The sequence below is a fragment of the Archocentrus centrarchus genome, chromosome 1, assembly GCF_007364275.1.
Source record: "Archocentrus centrarchus isolate MPI-CPG fArcCen1 chromosome 1, fArcCen1, whole genome shotgun sequence".
Taxonomy (NCBI): Eukaryota; Metazoa; Chordata; class Actinopteri; order Cichliformes; family Cichlidae; genus Archocentrus; species Archocentrus centrarchus.
Genome location: NC_044346.1, coordinates 30,157,153 through 30,176,896, shown reverse-complemented (window position 1 = coordinate 30,176,896; position 19,744 = coordinate 30,157,153). Strand labels below are relative to the sequence as shown.

Genomic DNA, 19,744 nt, shown 5'->3' with positions numbered 1-19,744 from the left:
ATAAGGGGACAGAGCACAGGTACACACACACACACACAGACACTCACAAATATATGTGCCATTATGCTCGCCTGACCTGCAATAGCAGCAGCTATGCAGCTGCAGCCAAAGTCCACGGTTGCTGCACCAGGGGCTTCCGAGCTGGCTGTGCACCCTGCTCAGCAGCTCCAACCCATTCCCACTTGGTCCGCATGTGCGCCGGAGAACCGCCCAAACCTCCAGTGTGTCCGGCTCAGCCCAAGCCTGCGTCTGAGGGTCCTGCTCATTTCGAGCCTCCGGAGGGTCCTGCTCAGTCTAGGCATCCAGCATCACATCCAGAAGGTCCCACTCAGTCTGAGCCTCCAGAAGGTTTCGCTCAGTCTGAGCCCACGCCAAAGGGTCCCTCTCAGTCTGAGCCAGCGTCGGGGGGTCCGAACCATCCAGGACCGAGCCAGTGGTTCCTGCCAAGTCAACTGAGGGTCCTTGCAAAGTTGCCCAAGGGATCTTTTTATCTTCTCTGATACCAGTTTCACTGATAAGGGTCTAAGGGTCTTGGCCACTGGCACCAACTACCAGTATACCAGGCTGCCTCCGTCCACACTGCTTGCCCCGCGCCAGCCTTCTGTCTCATCTCTTCTATGCCACTGGGATCACAGCCAGCCTTCTGTCTCATCTTGTCTCTGCTGCTGTGATCACGGCCAGCCTTCTGTCTCATCTCGTTGCCGATGCTGGGATCACAGTCGGCCTCCTGTCTTGTCTCATCACCGCTGCTGGGGTCATGGCCTTGGCCTCCTGTCTCGTCGCCACCAGTGGCCCTGCAGTCGGCCTCCTGAACCATGTTGTCCTCCCCACTGGCTATGCAGTCAGCCTCCTGAACTGTCTTGTCTGCATCGCTGGCACTGCGGCCAGCCTCCAGACCTGTTTGGTCTGGCCAGCCTCCTTGCGTGGCCTGGCAAGCTGCCCGAGCTTTGTTTTTTCTGTGCCCTTGGGGGCTTTTGTTTTGGTTTAGTTTACTTTCTTATTCATGTTATTCTATTCTAAGCTTTTTCCTCCAGAAAAGACCAAAACTGTCAGTGATTCAAACCTTTGCCTTGTATATTGTAGGGCAGGGGTGTCAAACTCAGTCACAGGATGGGCCAAATTTGAAGACACAGTCTGAGTCACAGGCCAAACAGGATTAATAATTATAATAATAATTATTTTAATCAGTAATATGAATTTGAATGGCCAAAACACAGCAACTTATTCCTCAACACATTAAATTATTATAACATTATGTTTTCTTTAAAAACCACACCAGGGAAAATGAAAATATTTCAAGCCGATGACGAAGGTCACCAGACATGAATCTTCATACTTCTCCCTTATACTTCTCATTACAAAGAAACACATTCTTTACAAAGGTCATAAGGTTATAGAAAAATTCCCCCCACGTACACAGTCAACTTAAATGAGCAATACAGATACGCAACATAAGCTTAATTATTATACAAAAATGGTTATCATACCGGGCAGCACGGTGGTGCAGTGGTTAGCACTACTGTCTCACAGTTAAAATACCATCTGGAAGGCCTGGGTTCGATTCCACCTTGGCCCAGGCCTCTCCCTCTCTCTGTGTGGAGTTTGCATGTTCTCCACGTGCTTGCGTGGGTTTTCTCCGGGTACTCCGGTTTCCTCCCACATTCCAAAGACATGCACTTACAGGGGTTAGGTTAATTGGCTAATCTAAATTGCCCATAGGTGTGACTGAGTGCGTGAATGTGAGTGTGAAAGGTTGTCTGTCACTCCGTGTTGGCCCTGCAACAGGCTGGCGACCTGTTCAGGGTGTACCCTGCCTCTCGCCCTATGACAGCTGGGATAGGCTCCAGCCCCCCCGCGACCCTTAACAGGATGTGCGGAAGCGAATGGATGGATGGTTATCATACCATCACAGAACTTATTTTTCCAACATCAGCGAACAGGTCCTTTGCCTCCCACCTGTTTTGAAAAGCCCTTCTTTGTTTTTAAAGTCCACTTTTCGTTTGGGCATCAGGATAGCTTAAATAAGGCCCTAAAAAGTGCTAACGTATGTTTTTAAGGTAAAGTGTCCTTGGTTGTCATAAATGGTGCTTAGAAATAAAATCTCTTATTATTTATCTGCTGAACACTGATCAATGTGTCACTGGCAACATGGGAAAAAGGGTTAGTGCACAGGTCTTAGTGGTAATATAGTTTGCATGTTCTTCCTGTGCCTCCTTAGGTTTCCTTGAGATACTCTGACTTTCCTCCAACATTTTAAAGATATGCATGTTGGGTTACTGGTGATTCTAACCTGGAAATAGATGTGGATTTGAGAAGGTGTGGTTGTTCATCTCTCTGTGTTGGAGCTATAATAGATTGGATGTACTTGAAAGAAATACCTCAATCTGGGAACCTAGTATTGTCTATTGTCTGGTGCCTCTGGAAACAGCTGCTAATATTTTGGGTTTTCCAGTGTAGATGATTCCAGGCCAAGACTTTCCATTCACTACACCAGCCATTGTTTATTAATGTAAATACTATGATGCGTTGATCCGATATTCAGTATCGTCTGATTCTGACCTAAATTGCTGGATCGGATATCGGAAGGAATAAAAAACACAATCCGATCCATTAAATAGTGTTTCGCTCACATTAGCTGCATTACTTTGCTGTCATCTTCTTCTTGTGGGTTTGCGGTTGACCAAACCAGCTTAGAGCTGCATTACCGCCACCTACTGGAGTGGAATGGGGATCGGGAGTTTTTCCATGTTTTTCCACGCCTCCACCGCTCTCTGCTGTCTTTGTGTGTTGTGCTCGCTGTGCTGAGAATTTCAGCTGTTATTTTTTTCTCTACTTCAGGTCCCAGAACGGATCGCTATAACCGCAGTTTGCTAGCGAGCGCCGCTATTAGCACCAGCGATCGTTCAGTACCGGAAAGACCCCTTCCCTGTCAAAATATTTTTTTATACTTTAATCCCTGATTAGTGACTAAATATAGACCTGTAGTAGAAATGTATTCGGAGGAATACATGTGAATATAAAGCATTACAAGATTACGCTCACGCAGCCCCCAGTTTTTCAAGATAAACACAACACCAGTAGTCAGCTGTTGTACGTGCAGTCCATCTGCACAAGCGCAAAGAGGCAGAGCTGGTGACGATGAGCTCAGGTGGAGCGGAGGGAAATGTTTTTCTAGCGTCCACAAGTAAGTATTTGGTTAGACACCATGTTTCTAAGACTTGTAGGGCTGAATACAATAACTTCAGCTTTATCTGAATTTAGAGGTCATGGACTAGTTCTTATATAGTGCTTTTCTACGCTGTCTGAGCACTCAAAGTGCTTACACAACATGTTTACATTTACCCCATTTACACAAGCACTTCCATGATTAACTAAGCTAAGTGCTTTTATTATCTAAGATTCACACACATTCATACTCCAGCGCTTGCGTTGGAGAGCAACTTGGGGTTCAGTATCTTGCCCAAGGATACTTTGGCACACAGCCTGGAGCAGTCAGGAATCGAGCCGCCGACCTTCTGATCAGTAGGTGACCTGCTCTACCTCCTGAGCTACAGCCACCCCCAGTATTTAACTGTAACTGGATAAGTATTTCTTATCCAGTTACTTGGGTAATCAATGGAATCAATAGAATACTCGATTACTAAAATAATCGCTAGTTGCAGCCCTAATGAAATTTGAACATGCCATAAGCCAATGCATCACCTTCTCACATAGGAGCAGCAGGATTCGGGTGATAGAGCGATTGTTGTGTGAGACTACTGACTTATGTAAAATGTATCCAGGCATTTAGAAACAATTGTTTAAAAAACAAAAAATAAATAAATAAAAAATCGTATATGTATTTCAGCAGATATCCAAATGTAAAATATCGGTATCATATCGGACATAAAGTGGTATTGTGCCATCCCTAGTAAATACATTTGAAAAAAAAAGCTACTATAAAGCTGAATCGCTGTGAGACAGTGAGTTTGAGGTAAACCTGACTCAAACATAGTGATAGTACTTCAATAGTAATCTTTTCTCTTTCTTACAGATTATGCATATTAGTATGCAGATATCCGTTAAAAGAGCTTATATTGACGTGAACCAATATGGCAACTAGTGCTAACTTATTGTATGACAATACACTGCAGTTTACTTAATAGTTACCCCCCCCCCCCCACACACACACACACACACACAGTTACACACTTTCTGTAAATCCTATAAACTTTATTTCACTTCTCAAATATCACTGTGTTCATGTTATATGATATATTGAACTGAAATTGCTGAGCCAAACAACCAATGATTTATAAAGGAAAATCATGAAAATTATAATTTTGCATACCACTGTATTCTTTAGACTATTATGGAGATTATGGGGATGGGCAAAAGATCACATGTGACTTTCATTATCATGGAATAATTCGGAGACCCCATGTTCCATATACAATATCTGCATTGTATTTGTTTTCTCCTTTTTTTAACCTTTTAAGATTTGTCAATCTATTTTTTTGTTCACCCCTCCACATTTCCCGATTTCAAGGTGCGCATCGATCTAAAAGAGGAAGACAATTTGTGCAGTGCAGCTCATAAGCGCAAAAAGTATCGTCAGGAGGTCCGTGTTGGAGGTAAAAGCACACGGGCTGTACCATTTATCATTATCCCCATGAAGGAAGGATCTTTCCCCATTGAGGTCAGAGCATCTGATGGAAGAGGGAACAGTGATGGCATCAGGAAGAACCTTCGGGTAGTGGTAAGACAGACAGACTTGGTATTGGCTGCAGAGCTTGGTATATTCTATGAGAACTGTTTGAACTTCACATTTCCATCTCACACCACTAATTGTCTCATAAACATGTATTGACTCTTGATGCCAGTTACAGCAACACTATAATCAAATTAAATTAGAAATGGGGTAAAAAATACACAAGGGAATATTAAAGACTTTATCATGCAATTATCTTTGTGTCATATAGCAGTGTCAGCAATTCACATACAGTTTTTACTCTTTATCTGTTTATTAACTACTATTTTTCCAGCCTCCAGGTGTACTGATGAAATCTCCAATGACTGTAACATTAGACCCTGCTAAGAAAGGAAGAGGTAGCTTTACTATTAAAGTAGCTGCAATATGCAAAAAAAAAAAAAAAAAAAAAATTATAATCTTATTCATTTGAGAATCCACTAACTTCCCAACTGTCTCTTCCTTCAGACGGCAAACAAGTGGAAATCATCAAGAGTGCCATTCTTGAGACAGATATGGTTCCAGATACAACTACAAGCACACTAATCTATCTAAGTGGTGAGACCAAAGAGCATATTTTATAATGAGTTATGTTTACAGGCTTTGCACACTTTTGAGCAGTCTGTCAAATACTTCCTGGTAGAGCCTGTATATAATCTCTCTCTCTATCTCTATATATAGACACACACACACACACACACACACACACACACACACACACACACAAGTTTGCCTTTTCCTTATACAAGCCTTTGTTCTTTTTACATTTCCTCGTCTCCTTTTTTTACTTTACCGTATGCATTTCTGCCTCATTATGCTAATGAGGAGGGCTGCCTTCTTGCTCCAGCTCCTCTAATATTGGTCAATAAACAGGACGGAGCAGGATCCGTCCTGTTTATGTGCAGATCGATTGTGCATGCCTGCGCTTTTGGCCATAGACATATGGCCAAAAGTGCAAGCATGCACATGGAGTTTACACAGTTTAATACATTTGCCACAAATATACTATGACATGCAAAAGTAAGGTTTCCTCCTGAGCTGTTGCATGATTGTTTGTTTTACTGAGTTGTGCAGCTCATGGAATTTGGTGTACATTTTGGTGTTCTGAGATGATTGTCAGCTTCAATCTGGTACATCCAAAAAAACAAACAAAAAAAAAAAAACACTTTTTAGATACAAATAATTGTGTTATCCTTTTAAATTAATACTAGGGGTGGGACTTTAACTCGTTTTTTTCGAATAATTAATTACAAGGAAATTAACAAATTAAAAATTTTAACGCATTTTAATCGCACTTTGCACCGTGGAACGTTTCTCAGTGTACGAGTTCCAGGTATACAGATTATATCAACGCACAATGTCCAAATTCAGGGGCGGCATACTTCGAAGGACCCGGCCCACGTAGACCGGGTCCTTCGCAGCCACTGTTGCCAACTTGGCGACTTTGCTGCTAGATTTAGTGGATTTTCAGACCCCCCCCCCACCCCCCCAGCGAGTTTTTTTCCTAAAAGCGACTAGCGACAAATTTAGCGAGTTTTCCCAGTGAGGTCGACGACTTTTGGAGAGTTCTTTGTTAACCTTAAATCCTCCGCTATCGCCGTGTTTTGTGTACATACAGCCTTCATACTTCATCTGTTCGTAAGCTTTGGCATCGCCCGGACCCCCAAGAGTACCTGGCTGTTTGTTTGCACCGTAAGTCACGTGACCTTAATAGCAGAAGTGGGTCTGTTCGTGTCCTCGTGATGCAGCCGGTGGATACGACCCTGCATTGAGCGTGTGGGGCCGCTGCTGTGATACGTCAGTGCATATGTCTGGATTTACTGAGCTGGCTGAAATCCTGCTGACTGAAGGATGGAAGTTTGTTCATTCAGTCTGTTTACATGTTTATCTTAAACAGGAGGAAGCACTTTGCTAAAGTCTACTTCACTGCAAACTGTTTTTTTAGAATCAGTCAGCCTTTAGCTGTTTTTGCTCTGTATCTTTTCTGTTTACATTTTAATAGCACAGCTGTGAGTCTTTTGTTATGAAGAAAAAAAGCATTTATTTATTTGAGGAGCATTATTATTTAAATATGCCATTGGTTTATTTTTGAGCAATTTCTCATGTACATTACAGCTGAATGTTAATAAAAATGTCTGTGACATTTGGGACATGTAGCTTTGACTCAGAAGCGCCCTTTGTTTATACCTTGGGAAGAAAAAATATTAACATATATTTCGCATGTCGCCATTCAGGTAAAAAATAGAGATATTATTTTGTCCACATTCCCCAGCCCTAGTAGTTCTAAACATATTCCTGCCGATCAGGAAGGCTCACACAGCTGACCCCGAAGTATAGCCCAATTAGTTATAGTGGTTCACCCCTCGATCAGTGCACTTGTTACTCGGCCAGATTCTTTTATCGGCTCGGACAGTGAGCCCAAGGGACATAAGTAAAGTTGAAGTGGACTACTGAAGCCTAGTGTGTCCAAAACAGAACCCAGATGTTAGAGCTTAACTTGCCTAGCGTTTTACTGTTGCATGGACATAGATGTATCGTTAATAGGGAAAATAATTCTCAACGAATTATACTGACATTTTAGAGTCAAATTTTATTATGCAGGTTTCAGCTCAAGCAGTTCGCATTTAGCTCAAACTCAATCCTTAATCAACTCTCAACATGCAATAATCAATTCAAAAATCAGATCTCAAATTTAATATAAATTAATCACTTAATCTTGATCAAAATGGATACTTATGAGCTGGGTCAATGAAGAAGGGGCTTGAAAATGTCCAATTCTGTCCATAAATCCTTTTTGAGGAGACTGAATTCATGTGAGTCACTCGGCCGAAGCGACCACACCCAATGTCCAGTCTGCCACTGCCTCAGTGAAGTTGGGGAAAAAGGAGAAGTCCAAAAAGAAAGATGTTGGTTTTCTTCACTTAACTGTCCTCTTTCATAGTCCTTACTGTTATGCAGAAATCCTCCTTGAAATCCAACAGCTTAGGTACATCCAATCTACAACTGAAAAATGCAGGGAGAACGCACACAAAACCATCCCAAGTCAATTGGTTATCCACAGCTGGGTTGGCTCTGTCCATTCTGCAGATTAGTCCTGGTGCTGGGAATGGCTCCCAAGATTCTCGTCCGATGCTTCTGTGCATCACCTTTTATATTTTAAGTCTAAGACACATCCTAGTTTCAAAACATCATCATGACAAAATATCACTCCACTGCCCTTCTTCCAATTATGGTATTTGGCTTAACCATTACTTCATTTCTCGTTAACACAAGGCTTGCTAGGTACTTTCCATCCCAATCTATTTTCAGCTTGTTTTTCCCTTCTGTTCCTACTTATTCCTAGGCAACAGGTTTCAGTTCCTCATTTTACCCTGCTCAGTGATTCTCCAAGATTTCACAACTTCCTTAACATGCTGTGCTTTAAATCATTTCTGTGTTACACACATTCTTATCAACTTTGATTAGACATCATACAGATTATCTGTTACATTTCATAAATCAACCTTATCATTTCATATGAATCAGAGTTATGATTGTCCACATAGTGCCAGGCATAGGCCATCGAATAACCAAGATCTCAACCTCAACCGATTTCATTCAACAATACACAGGGCCAGTGGCGGTTTCTGATATGGGCGACATGGGCAGCCGCCCAGGGCGGCATTTCATCTAGGGCGGCATGACCGCCCCCCTTCCCCCAATGCATTGCGATCGCCGCAGCAGCGCCTACCGCACTACTCCACTTGTGGGGTAATGGGCGCCCTCTGCCTGCTGTGTATTGCATGTAGCTTTCTGCAATGGTCAGACAGGTTGTAACAGAAGGAAAGGGGCAGGCGGGGGATTCTCTGTCTCGCTGTCACTGCTTCACTAGATCGTCACACACACACAGCGCTGCCCCGCCCCCTTCTCCTGCGAGTCAAGTGAAGCAGTGATGGCGTGAGAGTGAGACAGTCAGCCGGGTTCATTCATTCATGCCTGTACAGTTTTGGCCTGGTTACAGCCAACAGTAACTGCTGAATTATAAATAAAGGCAACTCACCCAAAGCTCTGTATATTTACCTCCGCCAAGGAGGTTATGTTTTCGGTCGCGTTGTTTATTTGTCTGTCTGTTTTTCAGCAGAATTACTCCAAAAGTTATGAACGGATGTCACTGAAATTTTGTGGAGCGGTTGGAAATGACAAGAGGAAGCAGTGATTAAATTTTGGTGGCGATCCAAATCACGATCTGGATCCAGGAATTTTTTTAAGGATTCTTCAGTATTGCGGGATACAGGCAGAGCCTTCCCCTTTAAGAGACACCACCCACTTTTCTCTGCCCCGTGTGTGTGTATGCGGGCTAGCGTGGGAGATGAGCGCAAGGGAAAAAGTGTATTCGGTGGCGGTGGAAAAAGGAATAAAAGTTCTGTTGCTAAAATCCTTCGACTTGCTGCATTTCTCCGCCTTGCTAAAGGTGACCCACATGGATGAGCAAGTTAGTTACCAGCCACGAGCCAAGCGAAGTAGAGACCAGAGGTCTCCCTACTATGGTTAGGAGCCGCGATCTGGTCGAGGTAACACACTATTGCGGGATAGGGGGTTATTGTTGTCTGGGAAAGATGAAAGATTATTTCAAAGTATTTAGATACACATATTACAGCGTCAGTGACCCTATGGCCTTGGCAGAGGTTTGCGCTCTCTGAGTGCTTCTAGTTAAATATATATCACACCTGGTGCTATTAACATGAGTTTCAATGGAGGTTTTGTTGTGTTGGGCTGGCAACTGTCAGTCAGATCTAACAACCCTGTGGATGGGTGGTGGTTATAACCTATTCAGCTTCAGTGCAAATTACGGCAGATGGAAAGGAAAAGGTCAAAGCCATCAGGTGTGCAGTTTAGGAAAAAGAAAAGAACAACAGGAGAAATAAGCAAAGATGAAGGTAAGCAGAAGCTGTGTAATATTTCAGTTTCTTCCATGTTTTTTCAAATAAAATTTAAAAGAAATTCTGAGTGTGCCTGTGATGGTGGGGAGACCTTCAGTTAAAAGCTGTCTGTCAGACCATGGCAGAAAGCTACATGCACCACACAGCAGGTGCTCATTACCCCCCAAGTGGAGTAGTGCGGTAGGCGCTGCTGCGCGATTGCTATGGGGGGTTGGGGTAGGGGTGGGAGGGCGCCGGCAGGGATGCTCGCCCAGGGCGCCAAACAGGCTAGGACCGCCACTGCACAGGGCTTATGACTGACAAGATGCCCCGTCTTGTGAATGGTCTGTCCTGGACTCCCATCTTAAACTTGAAGCTGTCAGTCTCCACACACCACTGCAGTCCCAGGGTTCTTTCAACAGGGAGATTGTCTTTGTCGAGATCCAGCTCTTTAACATCTTTGGCCCTTTTATCCACATCAATGGATTCCAGCACCAACCTGCTGTTGCTAATCCATTTGTCCAATTGGAACCCTCCCAATTGGCACACAGTCATCAAGTCTCTTGCCAAGGCAATAGCTTCTGCTTCTGAAGGCATAGACTTTAAGCAGTCATCCACATAAAAAATTATATCTAATGGTATCAATCACATGTACTGGGAAGTCTGTTCTATTATCCTCAGCAGTCCTTTGTAGAGCAAAGTTAGCACAGCTAGGTGATGATACTGCACCAAACAAATTGACATTCATTCTGTACTCAGTAAGATGTTGTGTCAAGTCACCATTTGGCCACCACAGATACCGAAGAAAGTCTACATCCTGCTTTGATACCTTGACTTGGTGATACATTGCTTGTATATCAGCCATTACTGCTATCGACTCCTGCCGAAACCTTGTAAGAACTCCAAGCAAAGAATTTGTCATATCAGGTCCCTGGAGCAACTTACTGTTAAGAGAAACCCCTTTGAAACTTGCACCACAATTGAAGACTACTCTTAAGGTTTTCTTTTTTGGATGATGCACACCATGGTGTGGTATATACCACACCTTTCCCTTTTCTCCTTCCAGCTGGCGTTCTGGCACTCTCTCGGCATAACCTTTATTTATTACATCATTGAAAAAACTAATATAGTCATCTTTAAATGCAACATCTTTCATAAACTTCTGTTTCAAACAGAGGGCCCGTCGCTCAGCAAGATGACAATTATTAGGCATTGTAACACCATTCTCTATGAAAGGTAATCTCAAACAGTAGTGTCCATTGAAAAGTTCGACTGAATCATTCATGAATCAAGGTCTTAAATTCATAAATTCAAGGTCTTCTCTGGACATTAAGTTTTTCCTCTGACAATTTCTCATTGAAGTCATGATTGTATTGCTTCACCAGCAGTTCCTCTATGTGAGTTCCTCTATTCGGTTAGCTGTAATTGTGGGGCAGCTGCTTCCCAATTCATTGCCTCCTCTTAATGGTCCATGAACAATCCAGCCTAATAAAGTTTTAATAGCATAAGGTCCTTCACCCTTGCTATGTACCACCTCCCATGGTTCCATCACCTTTGAAACATTATTTCCAATTAAGAGCTCAACCTCAGCATCAATCACTGGAATTTCCACAGAGCTTAAATGTGGCCATGCATTCACTTCTTCCTGTCGTGGGATGTTATCATGAGTCATAGGCATCTTACACTGTGTGTACACATCAGGCAACTCAAAGTAAATGTCACTACTGAGTGCAGCTACTTCCAGTCCTGAAATTATGTAACTATCTGCTGACTTTTCTTGGCTCATTGTTCTTATCAGAATTTTGGCATGTCTTCCCTTTACCTTCAACTCTCTCATAAGTCGCTCAGTGCAAAATGTAGCTGTACTTCCAGGATCCAAAAATGCATAGGTCTTTAATCTGTACAGGTACAACTGACAAAATGTAGCTTTGTGCTCCAGCCCCTATATGACCACAAGAAACCGCAGGACTGTTTTGTGATGTTTCCTCTTGCATATTCACTTCACGCTCCTTCTCCTTTAGGGAATATGGAGGATGGTAGGATGTTTTAAACTACACAACTCACATGATAGACGACTACGACAGTCTTTGCTTATATGCCCAACAGATAAACATCCAAAACAAACACCTCTCTCTTTTAAAAAGTCAAGTTTCTCTCTGTGCAACTTCCTTTTCATTTTAGGGCAGACATCCAATCTATGATCCTCTTTACACAATAAGCAACATGCCTTGCTGGATTTCTCAGACAAATTTTTCTTTATTTTTATTTGAGCTGAAGATCCAGAATCAGCAGCAGCCACAGAAGTAGCAAAGCTGCTTTCTTTTCCCTTAACATGGCTCTGGAAACCTTTATGTCCACCTTTATTCTTTGACTTATTCTTGAATATTTCCAAAAAGTGGATTAGTAACAATACACACCTGTTTCTCAATAAACATCATTGAAACCTGCTTGATGATGATGATGATGATATTTTTCTTGTAACACATAAGCATTGTCTCTCCATTTCTCCCTTAACTTATATGGTAACTTCAGAATTATGGCACGCAAGTTGGATGGCATATTCATTTCTGACAGATATACAATGTCCTCCATTGCATTGCAGCACACACGCAGAAACAAGGCAAAAGCCTGCAAAGCTTTAATATCTTCAGACCTAATTGTTGGCCAACCAAATGCTTTCTCCATATATGCAGTGGCTATTTTATGCTCATTTCCAAAATGTTGCTCTAAAAGCATCCTTGCTCTTTGATACCCTCTATCAGATGGCATGTGTTGACAGCTCTTAACCAATTCCTGAGGTTGTCATCTGGTATTTTGCTCCAACAAATATAAACAGTCTACACTACTTGCACCTTTTTCTTCAACACTGTACTCAAATGTTCTAATAAATGAGCTGTATGTAACCCATGTTAAAATCTGACATAAAAAAGAATAAACAGTTGATTAAAAGTCTGCAGACAGAAAATAACGTCACTGCCCCTTTAAGGAACTAGCGTTACAGACGCAGCACCTGAGTGACGCTGCAGTACACAGACCGGAGGGAGAGAGCAGAGGAGGAGTCGGAGAGAAGAGCGGTGATTAATTAACAGGAAAAAGTTAATATTATGGTGAAAAAAACATAATCTACCTGGTCGGGAACTGACAGGGATTTTATGAGAACTAAGCTACATCGGGTTTGGTCAGGTTTTTTTGCTTGGTTGGAAGCTCGGTCGGAGCGAGGATTGGTTTGCCGTGTGCGGCGTGCACATTCACAGACGGGATTCAAGATGGCGAGCCAGACCCAGACCTTCAATTCATCTTCTCCATCGCATTAGGGAGGGATTCTCCTGCGTGTGGTAATTCGCTGCCGGAGCGGTAGGAATATCAGGAACTAGTTCGAACTGAACTGACCAGAACTGAGAACTGATTGAATTATTATCCTTTTTGGACTGAGTCAAACTGAAGCTTTTCACTGAACTGAGTACCTGAATTTACATTTTGACTTGAACTTGAATTTAAAGTGCCATACTTTGATTTTCATATGTTTATGTGTCTGAATGTGATTTGAATAGTTGTGGTCCACTTTGATTTAATTGTGTTTGAAGGTATTTTTCTTACCTCTAAAAGAAAGGAGATTGAGTTAACTCAGGAAGAAAAATAGGAATCTTAAAATAGATGCAACCTAGGAAAAAAAGACTGGTTTAACTAACTCAAATTAGTCTTATTAAAATAAGCCAGGTAAACTAAAGAGCAAAAAGAAAGAGTGACATACTCTTTATTTTTTTTTCCTTTTCAATTATATTTGCCTCCTTATTAAGAACCTGCAGGGTAATTTTTGTTTCATGTATTGTATTTTATGTGTGTGTTTTTGCATTCAGTAAATTGCCGGCCTGTTCCACTTAAAGCAGCGATCTCTGGTGTTGTTATTCTTGCTCCCCACTCCTTAGAGCCTAGAACTGGTCCAGTGGCGCAGTTAGCGGTGTGACACCGGTGCTACAAACGTGGCGAGCCAGCCAGGAGTGGCTTAAAGCATTTAAACTAGAAACCAGAGACCGTATAATATTGTTATCAGAAAAAAAAAAAAGAAAAAATGGATGTCGTTCAAACCAGTAGTGTAAAAATCCCTAACTCAGTCATAGTTAGCGGCATGACCGATACAGAAACTGATGACGAACTAAGTGACTTCCTGAAACAATATGGTTCCATTCAAAGAGTAATCCCAGTGGATCTCACTGAACCAGATTCAGCCAAACAGGTTATCGTAGAGTATGTGTATGGTACAGCTGTGCAATCTCTCTTACCTTCATTGCCATACAGGCTTAACAGTAAGACTAAGACTGACGTCACCTACCACATCAGAGCCCTAGCTAATGTTTACACACCTGTAGCTAGCAAGACAGCTACACAGACTTACCTTTCAGAGTTAAAGGACATTGCAAAACAGACTGGTAAAGACTTTGCAGCTGTCCTCAGAGAGGAGCTCTCCCTCATCAGTGAGACTGTCGATCTAGATCACTCACCTGATACCCCAGAGCAACATGCTCCTGAAAATGCTGCGCAGGTAAGCTCCCTGCCCAGTATGACCCCACAGCAGCATGTTCAACATCATTGGTCCCCACTGTCGACATCATCTAAGGAAAAGACACTGCCTGCTCTGAAACTTTCTGACGTCAATCCACCTGACATACAAAAAGTAGTTGTTGAGCACATAGTGAGAAATGAAGACTCTGCTCTGCAGGTGCACACTTTCTTGAGACTCAGACCCTTCTCTGGGCATGTCCCACATCCCAACAGTGAAGTGGATTATGAGACATGGCGTTCCAATGTGGAACTTCTTCTTAAAGACACAACACAGTCTGATATTTACAAGTCACGAAAGCTTCTTGAAAGTCTCTTATCACCCGCCATTGATATTGTGAAGCACCTGACACCTGATTCTCCTCTTAGTGTGTACTTAGAGATCTTAGACTCTGCTTTCAGCACAGTTGAAGATGGAGACGACCTCTTTGCAAAGTATCTCAACACAATGCAGGATAATGGTGAGAAACCCTCAGCTTATCTACAACGGCTGCAGGTGATGCTGAGCACCACCCTCAGAAGGGGAGGTGTAACTGCAAGCAACCTTGACCGGCATCTTCTTAGGCAGTTTGTCAGGGGCTGCTGGGATAACATCTTGATAGCTGAACTCCAGCTAGAACAGAAGAAGCAGGATCCACCTACCTTTGCTGAACTTCTCCTGTTACTCCGCACAGCAGAAGATAAACGTTCTTCCAAAGCTTCACGCATGAAACAGCACTTCAATGTTTCAAAGCCAAGAGTGTCTTCTCATTATCAAGGTGTTTATGTGCAGGGTGAAGAAGACTGCAGCTCATCTCAGCCAGCTCCTGATCACAGGTCTGAAATCCAAGACTTAAAGAAACAAATAGCTGATCTACAGTCTCAGCTCACACGTATCACACAGAAAGACAGTAGAAAAGCTAAATCAGCTACCAGACCACTAGCTCCCCCAACAGCTAACACACATTCCCCAGCTATCACTCACACATCTCAAAGGCTGCAGCCCCACAGCCGAGGTGCAAACGACAGCACAAGCAATAGACCAAGGCCTTGGTATTGCTTTAGATGTGGAGAGGATGGGCACATTAAGCCTCAGTGTGAAAGTGAGCCGAACCCATCTCTTGTGGCTGAGAAGAGGAAGCAGCTAAAAGAAAAGCAGTTAGCATGGGACAGTCAACATGGCACTTCAAAGCCTGATCCTTTAAACTAGACCCAGTTCCGGTTGTGGGACAAACGGGGACTGGAGCACAGGCAAAGTGTCCCAGAAAGGAGTTTTACAGAGCCCATGTGTACTCTCACACACAAAGACAGTCAGTGACTTTGCCAAAAGGTCTGATTGGAGCCAAGTGCACCGCACAAGTGACCATAGCTGACAAAGACTGTAGTTGCTTGTTGGATTCAGGATCCCAAGTAACAACGATCCCCAACTCTTTCTATCTAGAGAACCTGTCTCACTTGCCTCTCAATTCCTTGAACGACTTGCTTGAAGTGGAAGGAGCCAACGGTCAAAGCGTCCCTTACCTTGGCTATGTTGAGGCCACCATCAGATTCCCAAAGAGCTTGCTTGGAGTCGACATCGAGGTACCTACGCTGGTCTTGGTTGTACCTGACATGCGCTCCACATTGTCATCAGTGCTTATAGGCACAAATACTTTGGATGTTCTCTATGAAAAGTATGCAGAGATCGCACCTCAGAACTTTGAGTCTCTTCCTTATGGCTACAAAGTCGTCTTAAAGACCCTTGAAATCCGGAAAAAACAGTCTGTTGATTCCAGCCTGGGAGTGGTGAGGCTTCATAGTAGGGACCTCGAGACCATTTCAGCTGGACAGACTAAGGTCCTTCAAGGATCAGTGAGCTGCACAACATCTGGTGTTGGAAAGTGGGTGATGGTGGAGTCACCAAAGTCATCGTCCCTGCCTGGTGGCATCCTGGTGACAGATAGCCTGGTAAGTCTACCACCAAAGCCATCACGCTGCATACCAGTCATACTCAGAAACGAGTCACAGCATGACGTCACCCTGCCCCCAAAAGCTGTGATAGCAGAGATACACGCTGTCAAGAATGTTCAACCTGTCAAGACCCCTGACTCAGACTCTCCTACAAAATCTGACAAAAAACCAAATCTCAACTTTGACTTTACTGATTCTCCTGTACCCAACGAGTGGAAGGAGAGGATAAAAGAGAAGTTGAATTCCATGCCAGAGGTGTTTGCAATGCACGAGCTTGACTTTGGCCGCATTGACAAAACCAAACACCATATAACTCTTGGTGACGAGACACCATTCAAACACAGGCCAAGACCTATACATCCGCAGGACATAGAAGCTGTGCGTACCCATCTCCAGCAACTCCTCGATGCAGAAGTCATCCGTGAATCAGAGTCACCTTTCTCCTCGCCGATCGTAGTCGTCAGGAAAAGGAATGGCGATGTTAGACTCTGCATAGATTACAGAAAATTGAATGCACAAACGGTAAAGGATTCATATGCCTTACCTAATCTGGAAGAGTCCTTCTCAGCATTGACCGGGTCCAGGTGGTTCTCGGTGCTCGATCTCAAATCGGGCTTCTATCAAATAGAGATGGAGGAGGCAGACAAACACAAAACCGCATTCGTCTGCCCTCTAGGATTCTTCGAGTTCAACAGAATGCCTCAGGGGATAACCAACGCCCCTAGCACGTTCCAGAGACTCATGGAGCGTTGTATGGGAGAGTTGAACTTGAAGCAAGTCCTAGTTTTTCTGGATGACCTCATCGTCTTCTCCTCTACATTGGAGGAGCACGAGGAGAGGTTGATGCACGTGCTCAACCGATTGAAAGAGTTTGGCTTGAAACTGTCACCAGGGATATGCAAGTTCTACCAAACTTCTGTAAAGTACCTCGGGCACATTGTGTCTCAAAAGGGCATTGAGACCGATCCTGACAAATTAGCAGCACTAAAAACCTGGCCAAAACCAAACAACTTGAAGGAGCTAAGAATCTTCCTGGGTTTCTGCGGTTACTACCGCCGGTTCATTAAAGACTATTCTAAGATCGTGAAGCCACTTAACGAGCTCACTGCTGGCTATCCACCACTAAGAAAGCACGCTAAAACCACAGTGAACCCTGAGAAGTATTTCAATCCAAAGGACGTCTTTGGTGACAGATGGACACCTGCTTGCCAAACAGCGTTCGACACTATAATCGAAAAGCTGACAACCGCACCCATCCTCGGGTTTGCTGACCCTAAGCTCTCCTACATTTTACATACAGATGCAAGCACGTCGGGCCTCGGTGCTGCTCTCTACCAGGAGCAACAGGGACAGAAGCGCGTCATTGCTTATGCGAGCCGAGGTCTGTCGAGGTGTGAGTCCAGGTATCCCGCTCACAAATTAGAATTTCTCGCCCTTAAATGGGCAGTAACAGAGAAATTCCAGGATTACCTGTACGGAAACACATTCCTTGCTGTCACAGATAGCAATCCATTAACATACATTCTTACCTCAGCTAAGCTCGACGCCACGAGCTACAGATGGTTGGCCGCTCTGTCGACGTTCGATTTCCAGCTACAGTACAGAGCCGGTAAGCAGAACCAGGACGCAGACGGACTGTCCAGACGTCCTCACGGCAGAGTACCTGATGACACATCATCACAAAAAGAGTTGGAGAGAATACAACAATTCACAAAAAGACACTTGTCAGAAGCTGATTATGCACACCTGAATGAAAGCACCATCAAAGCCATCTGTGAGAAGCATTTGGTCCATGAAGTAATCAACAATCACCCTGGGGAAACATCACCCAGCACCACCTTGGTTGTGTCACTTGCCCACCACCCAAAGGCTCTCCCTCAAAGCTTTGAAGAGGAGGATCAGCTTGGTGGCTTACCTGTCATTCCACCATTAGCACCAGCTGAACTAAGAGACAAACAAAATGCTGATCCCTGCATTGGTGAAGTCATCAGGCAAGTGGAGTCAGGAGAGAAACCTCCACCCTCCTTGAGGAAAGAACTTCCTGAGCTTGGTCTCTTATTGAGGGAGTGGAACAAACTGGAGGTCTCAAATGGTGTTTTGTATCGCAGGCGACAAGAGGGTGCTCAGACTCACTACCAGCTTGTACTCCCTGAAGCCCTGAGATCCGTAGTCCTCGAGAGCCTCCACGACGACATGGGCCATATGGGCACAGAGCGCACGCTAGATCTTGTCCGGAAGCGATTCTATTGGCCCAAAATGTCAACTGAGGTGGAAAATAAAGTCAGAACCTGCAACCGTTGCATACGACGTAAGACCATGCCCGAGAAAGCGGCACCACTCATCAACATCGTGGCTACAAGACCACTTGAACTCGTGTGCATGGATTTTCTCAGTGTGGAGCCGGACTCAAGTAACACAAAAGACATTTTGGTCATTACCGACCATTTTACGAAATATGCAGTGGCAGTCCCCACCCCAAATCAGAAAGCCAGGACAGTGGCCAAGACCCTGTGGGACCACTTTTTCGTTCATTATGGCATTCCTGAAAGACTCCACAGTGACCAAGGTCCTGACTTTGAGTCTCAAACAATAAAAGAACTGTGTGAGCTCATTGGCACTCAAAAGATAAGAACCACGCCTTACCATCCGAGAGGGAACCCTGTAGAACGCTTCAACAGGACCCTGCTCAACATGTTGGGCACCCTTGAAAACCAGAAGAAGAGTCACTGGCGTGAGTATGTCAGGCCGTTAGTACACGCTTATAATTGTACTAAGAACGAGACAACCGGCTTTACCCCCTACGAGTTAATGTTCGGGCGTCAGCCGAGACTGCCAGTTGACCTAGCCTTTGGCCTACCAGTCAATCATCAGCCAGGCTCTCACTCGCAATATGTCCGCAACCTGAAATCTCAACTTGAAGACAGTTACAGAGTGGCAACTGAGAATGCTAAAAAGACAGCCAATCGCAACAAAGCAAGGTTTGACAAGCATGTTGTTGACTCCACCTTGAAAGAAGGCGACAGAGTCTTGGTTCGAAATGTCCGTCTCAGAGGCAAGCACAAGTTAGCTGACAGGTGGGAGTCCGACGTGTATGTTGTCCTGAGACAGTCCGGAGACATCCCAGTGTATGTTGTGAAACCTGAGACAAGAGATGGTCCGCAAAGAACTCTTCATCGTGACCTCCTGCTGCCATGTGGTTTCCTTCCTGCGACCCCGGTCGAAAGCGAAACTAACCCACCAAAAGCAGTAAGGCGACCAAGAACTCGACAACATTCTAAAAATGACACATCAAATGGAGCTGATGGGGATGAATCCCAATCTGATTCTGAGGGATATCACTATCGCAGAAACCTAAGAGTGGAAACACTAGGTTTCAACCTGACTTCAGAACCTACGGAATACTTACCTGAAAGGAATGAACCAGAACCTGACTTGACTGCTGTTGAGCAAGATCCTTCAGACATAGCCAAAGCTTTCCCTGAAGATCCTCCAGTAGAAACTTATGATTTAGGCTTACCTGATACTGAAGAGAAAGACCTACCTGATCCTGAAGAGAGAAACTCAATCGCTGAACAGGAAATTGGAAGCCTACCTGAGAAAGACCTGGATAATGTCCATCCTTCTACTCAAC

The 19,744-nt window shown here is 43.9% G+C and overlaps 1 protein-coding gene across 1 annotated transcript in view; it reads left to right on the top strand.

The window, feature by feature from the left end:
* The window catches only part of LOC115781666 (complement C3-like), a 101,053-nt gene that overhangs the window by 54,989 nt on the left and 26,320 nt on the right, over positions 1 to 19,744 (top strand). The window contains exons 22-24 of the mRNA XM_030731871.1: positions 4,529 to 4,738; positions 5,025 to 5,088; positions 5,198 to 5,287. Of these exons, the coding sequence (XP_030587731.1) occupies positions 4,529 to 4,738; positions 5,025 to 5,088; positions 5,198 to 5,287 (364 nt within the window). The remainder of the gene's footprint in view (positions 1 to 4,528; positions 4,739 to 5,024; positions 5,089 to 5,197; positions 5,288 to 19,744) is intronic.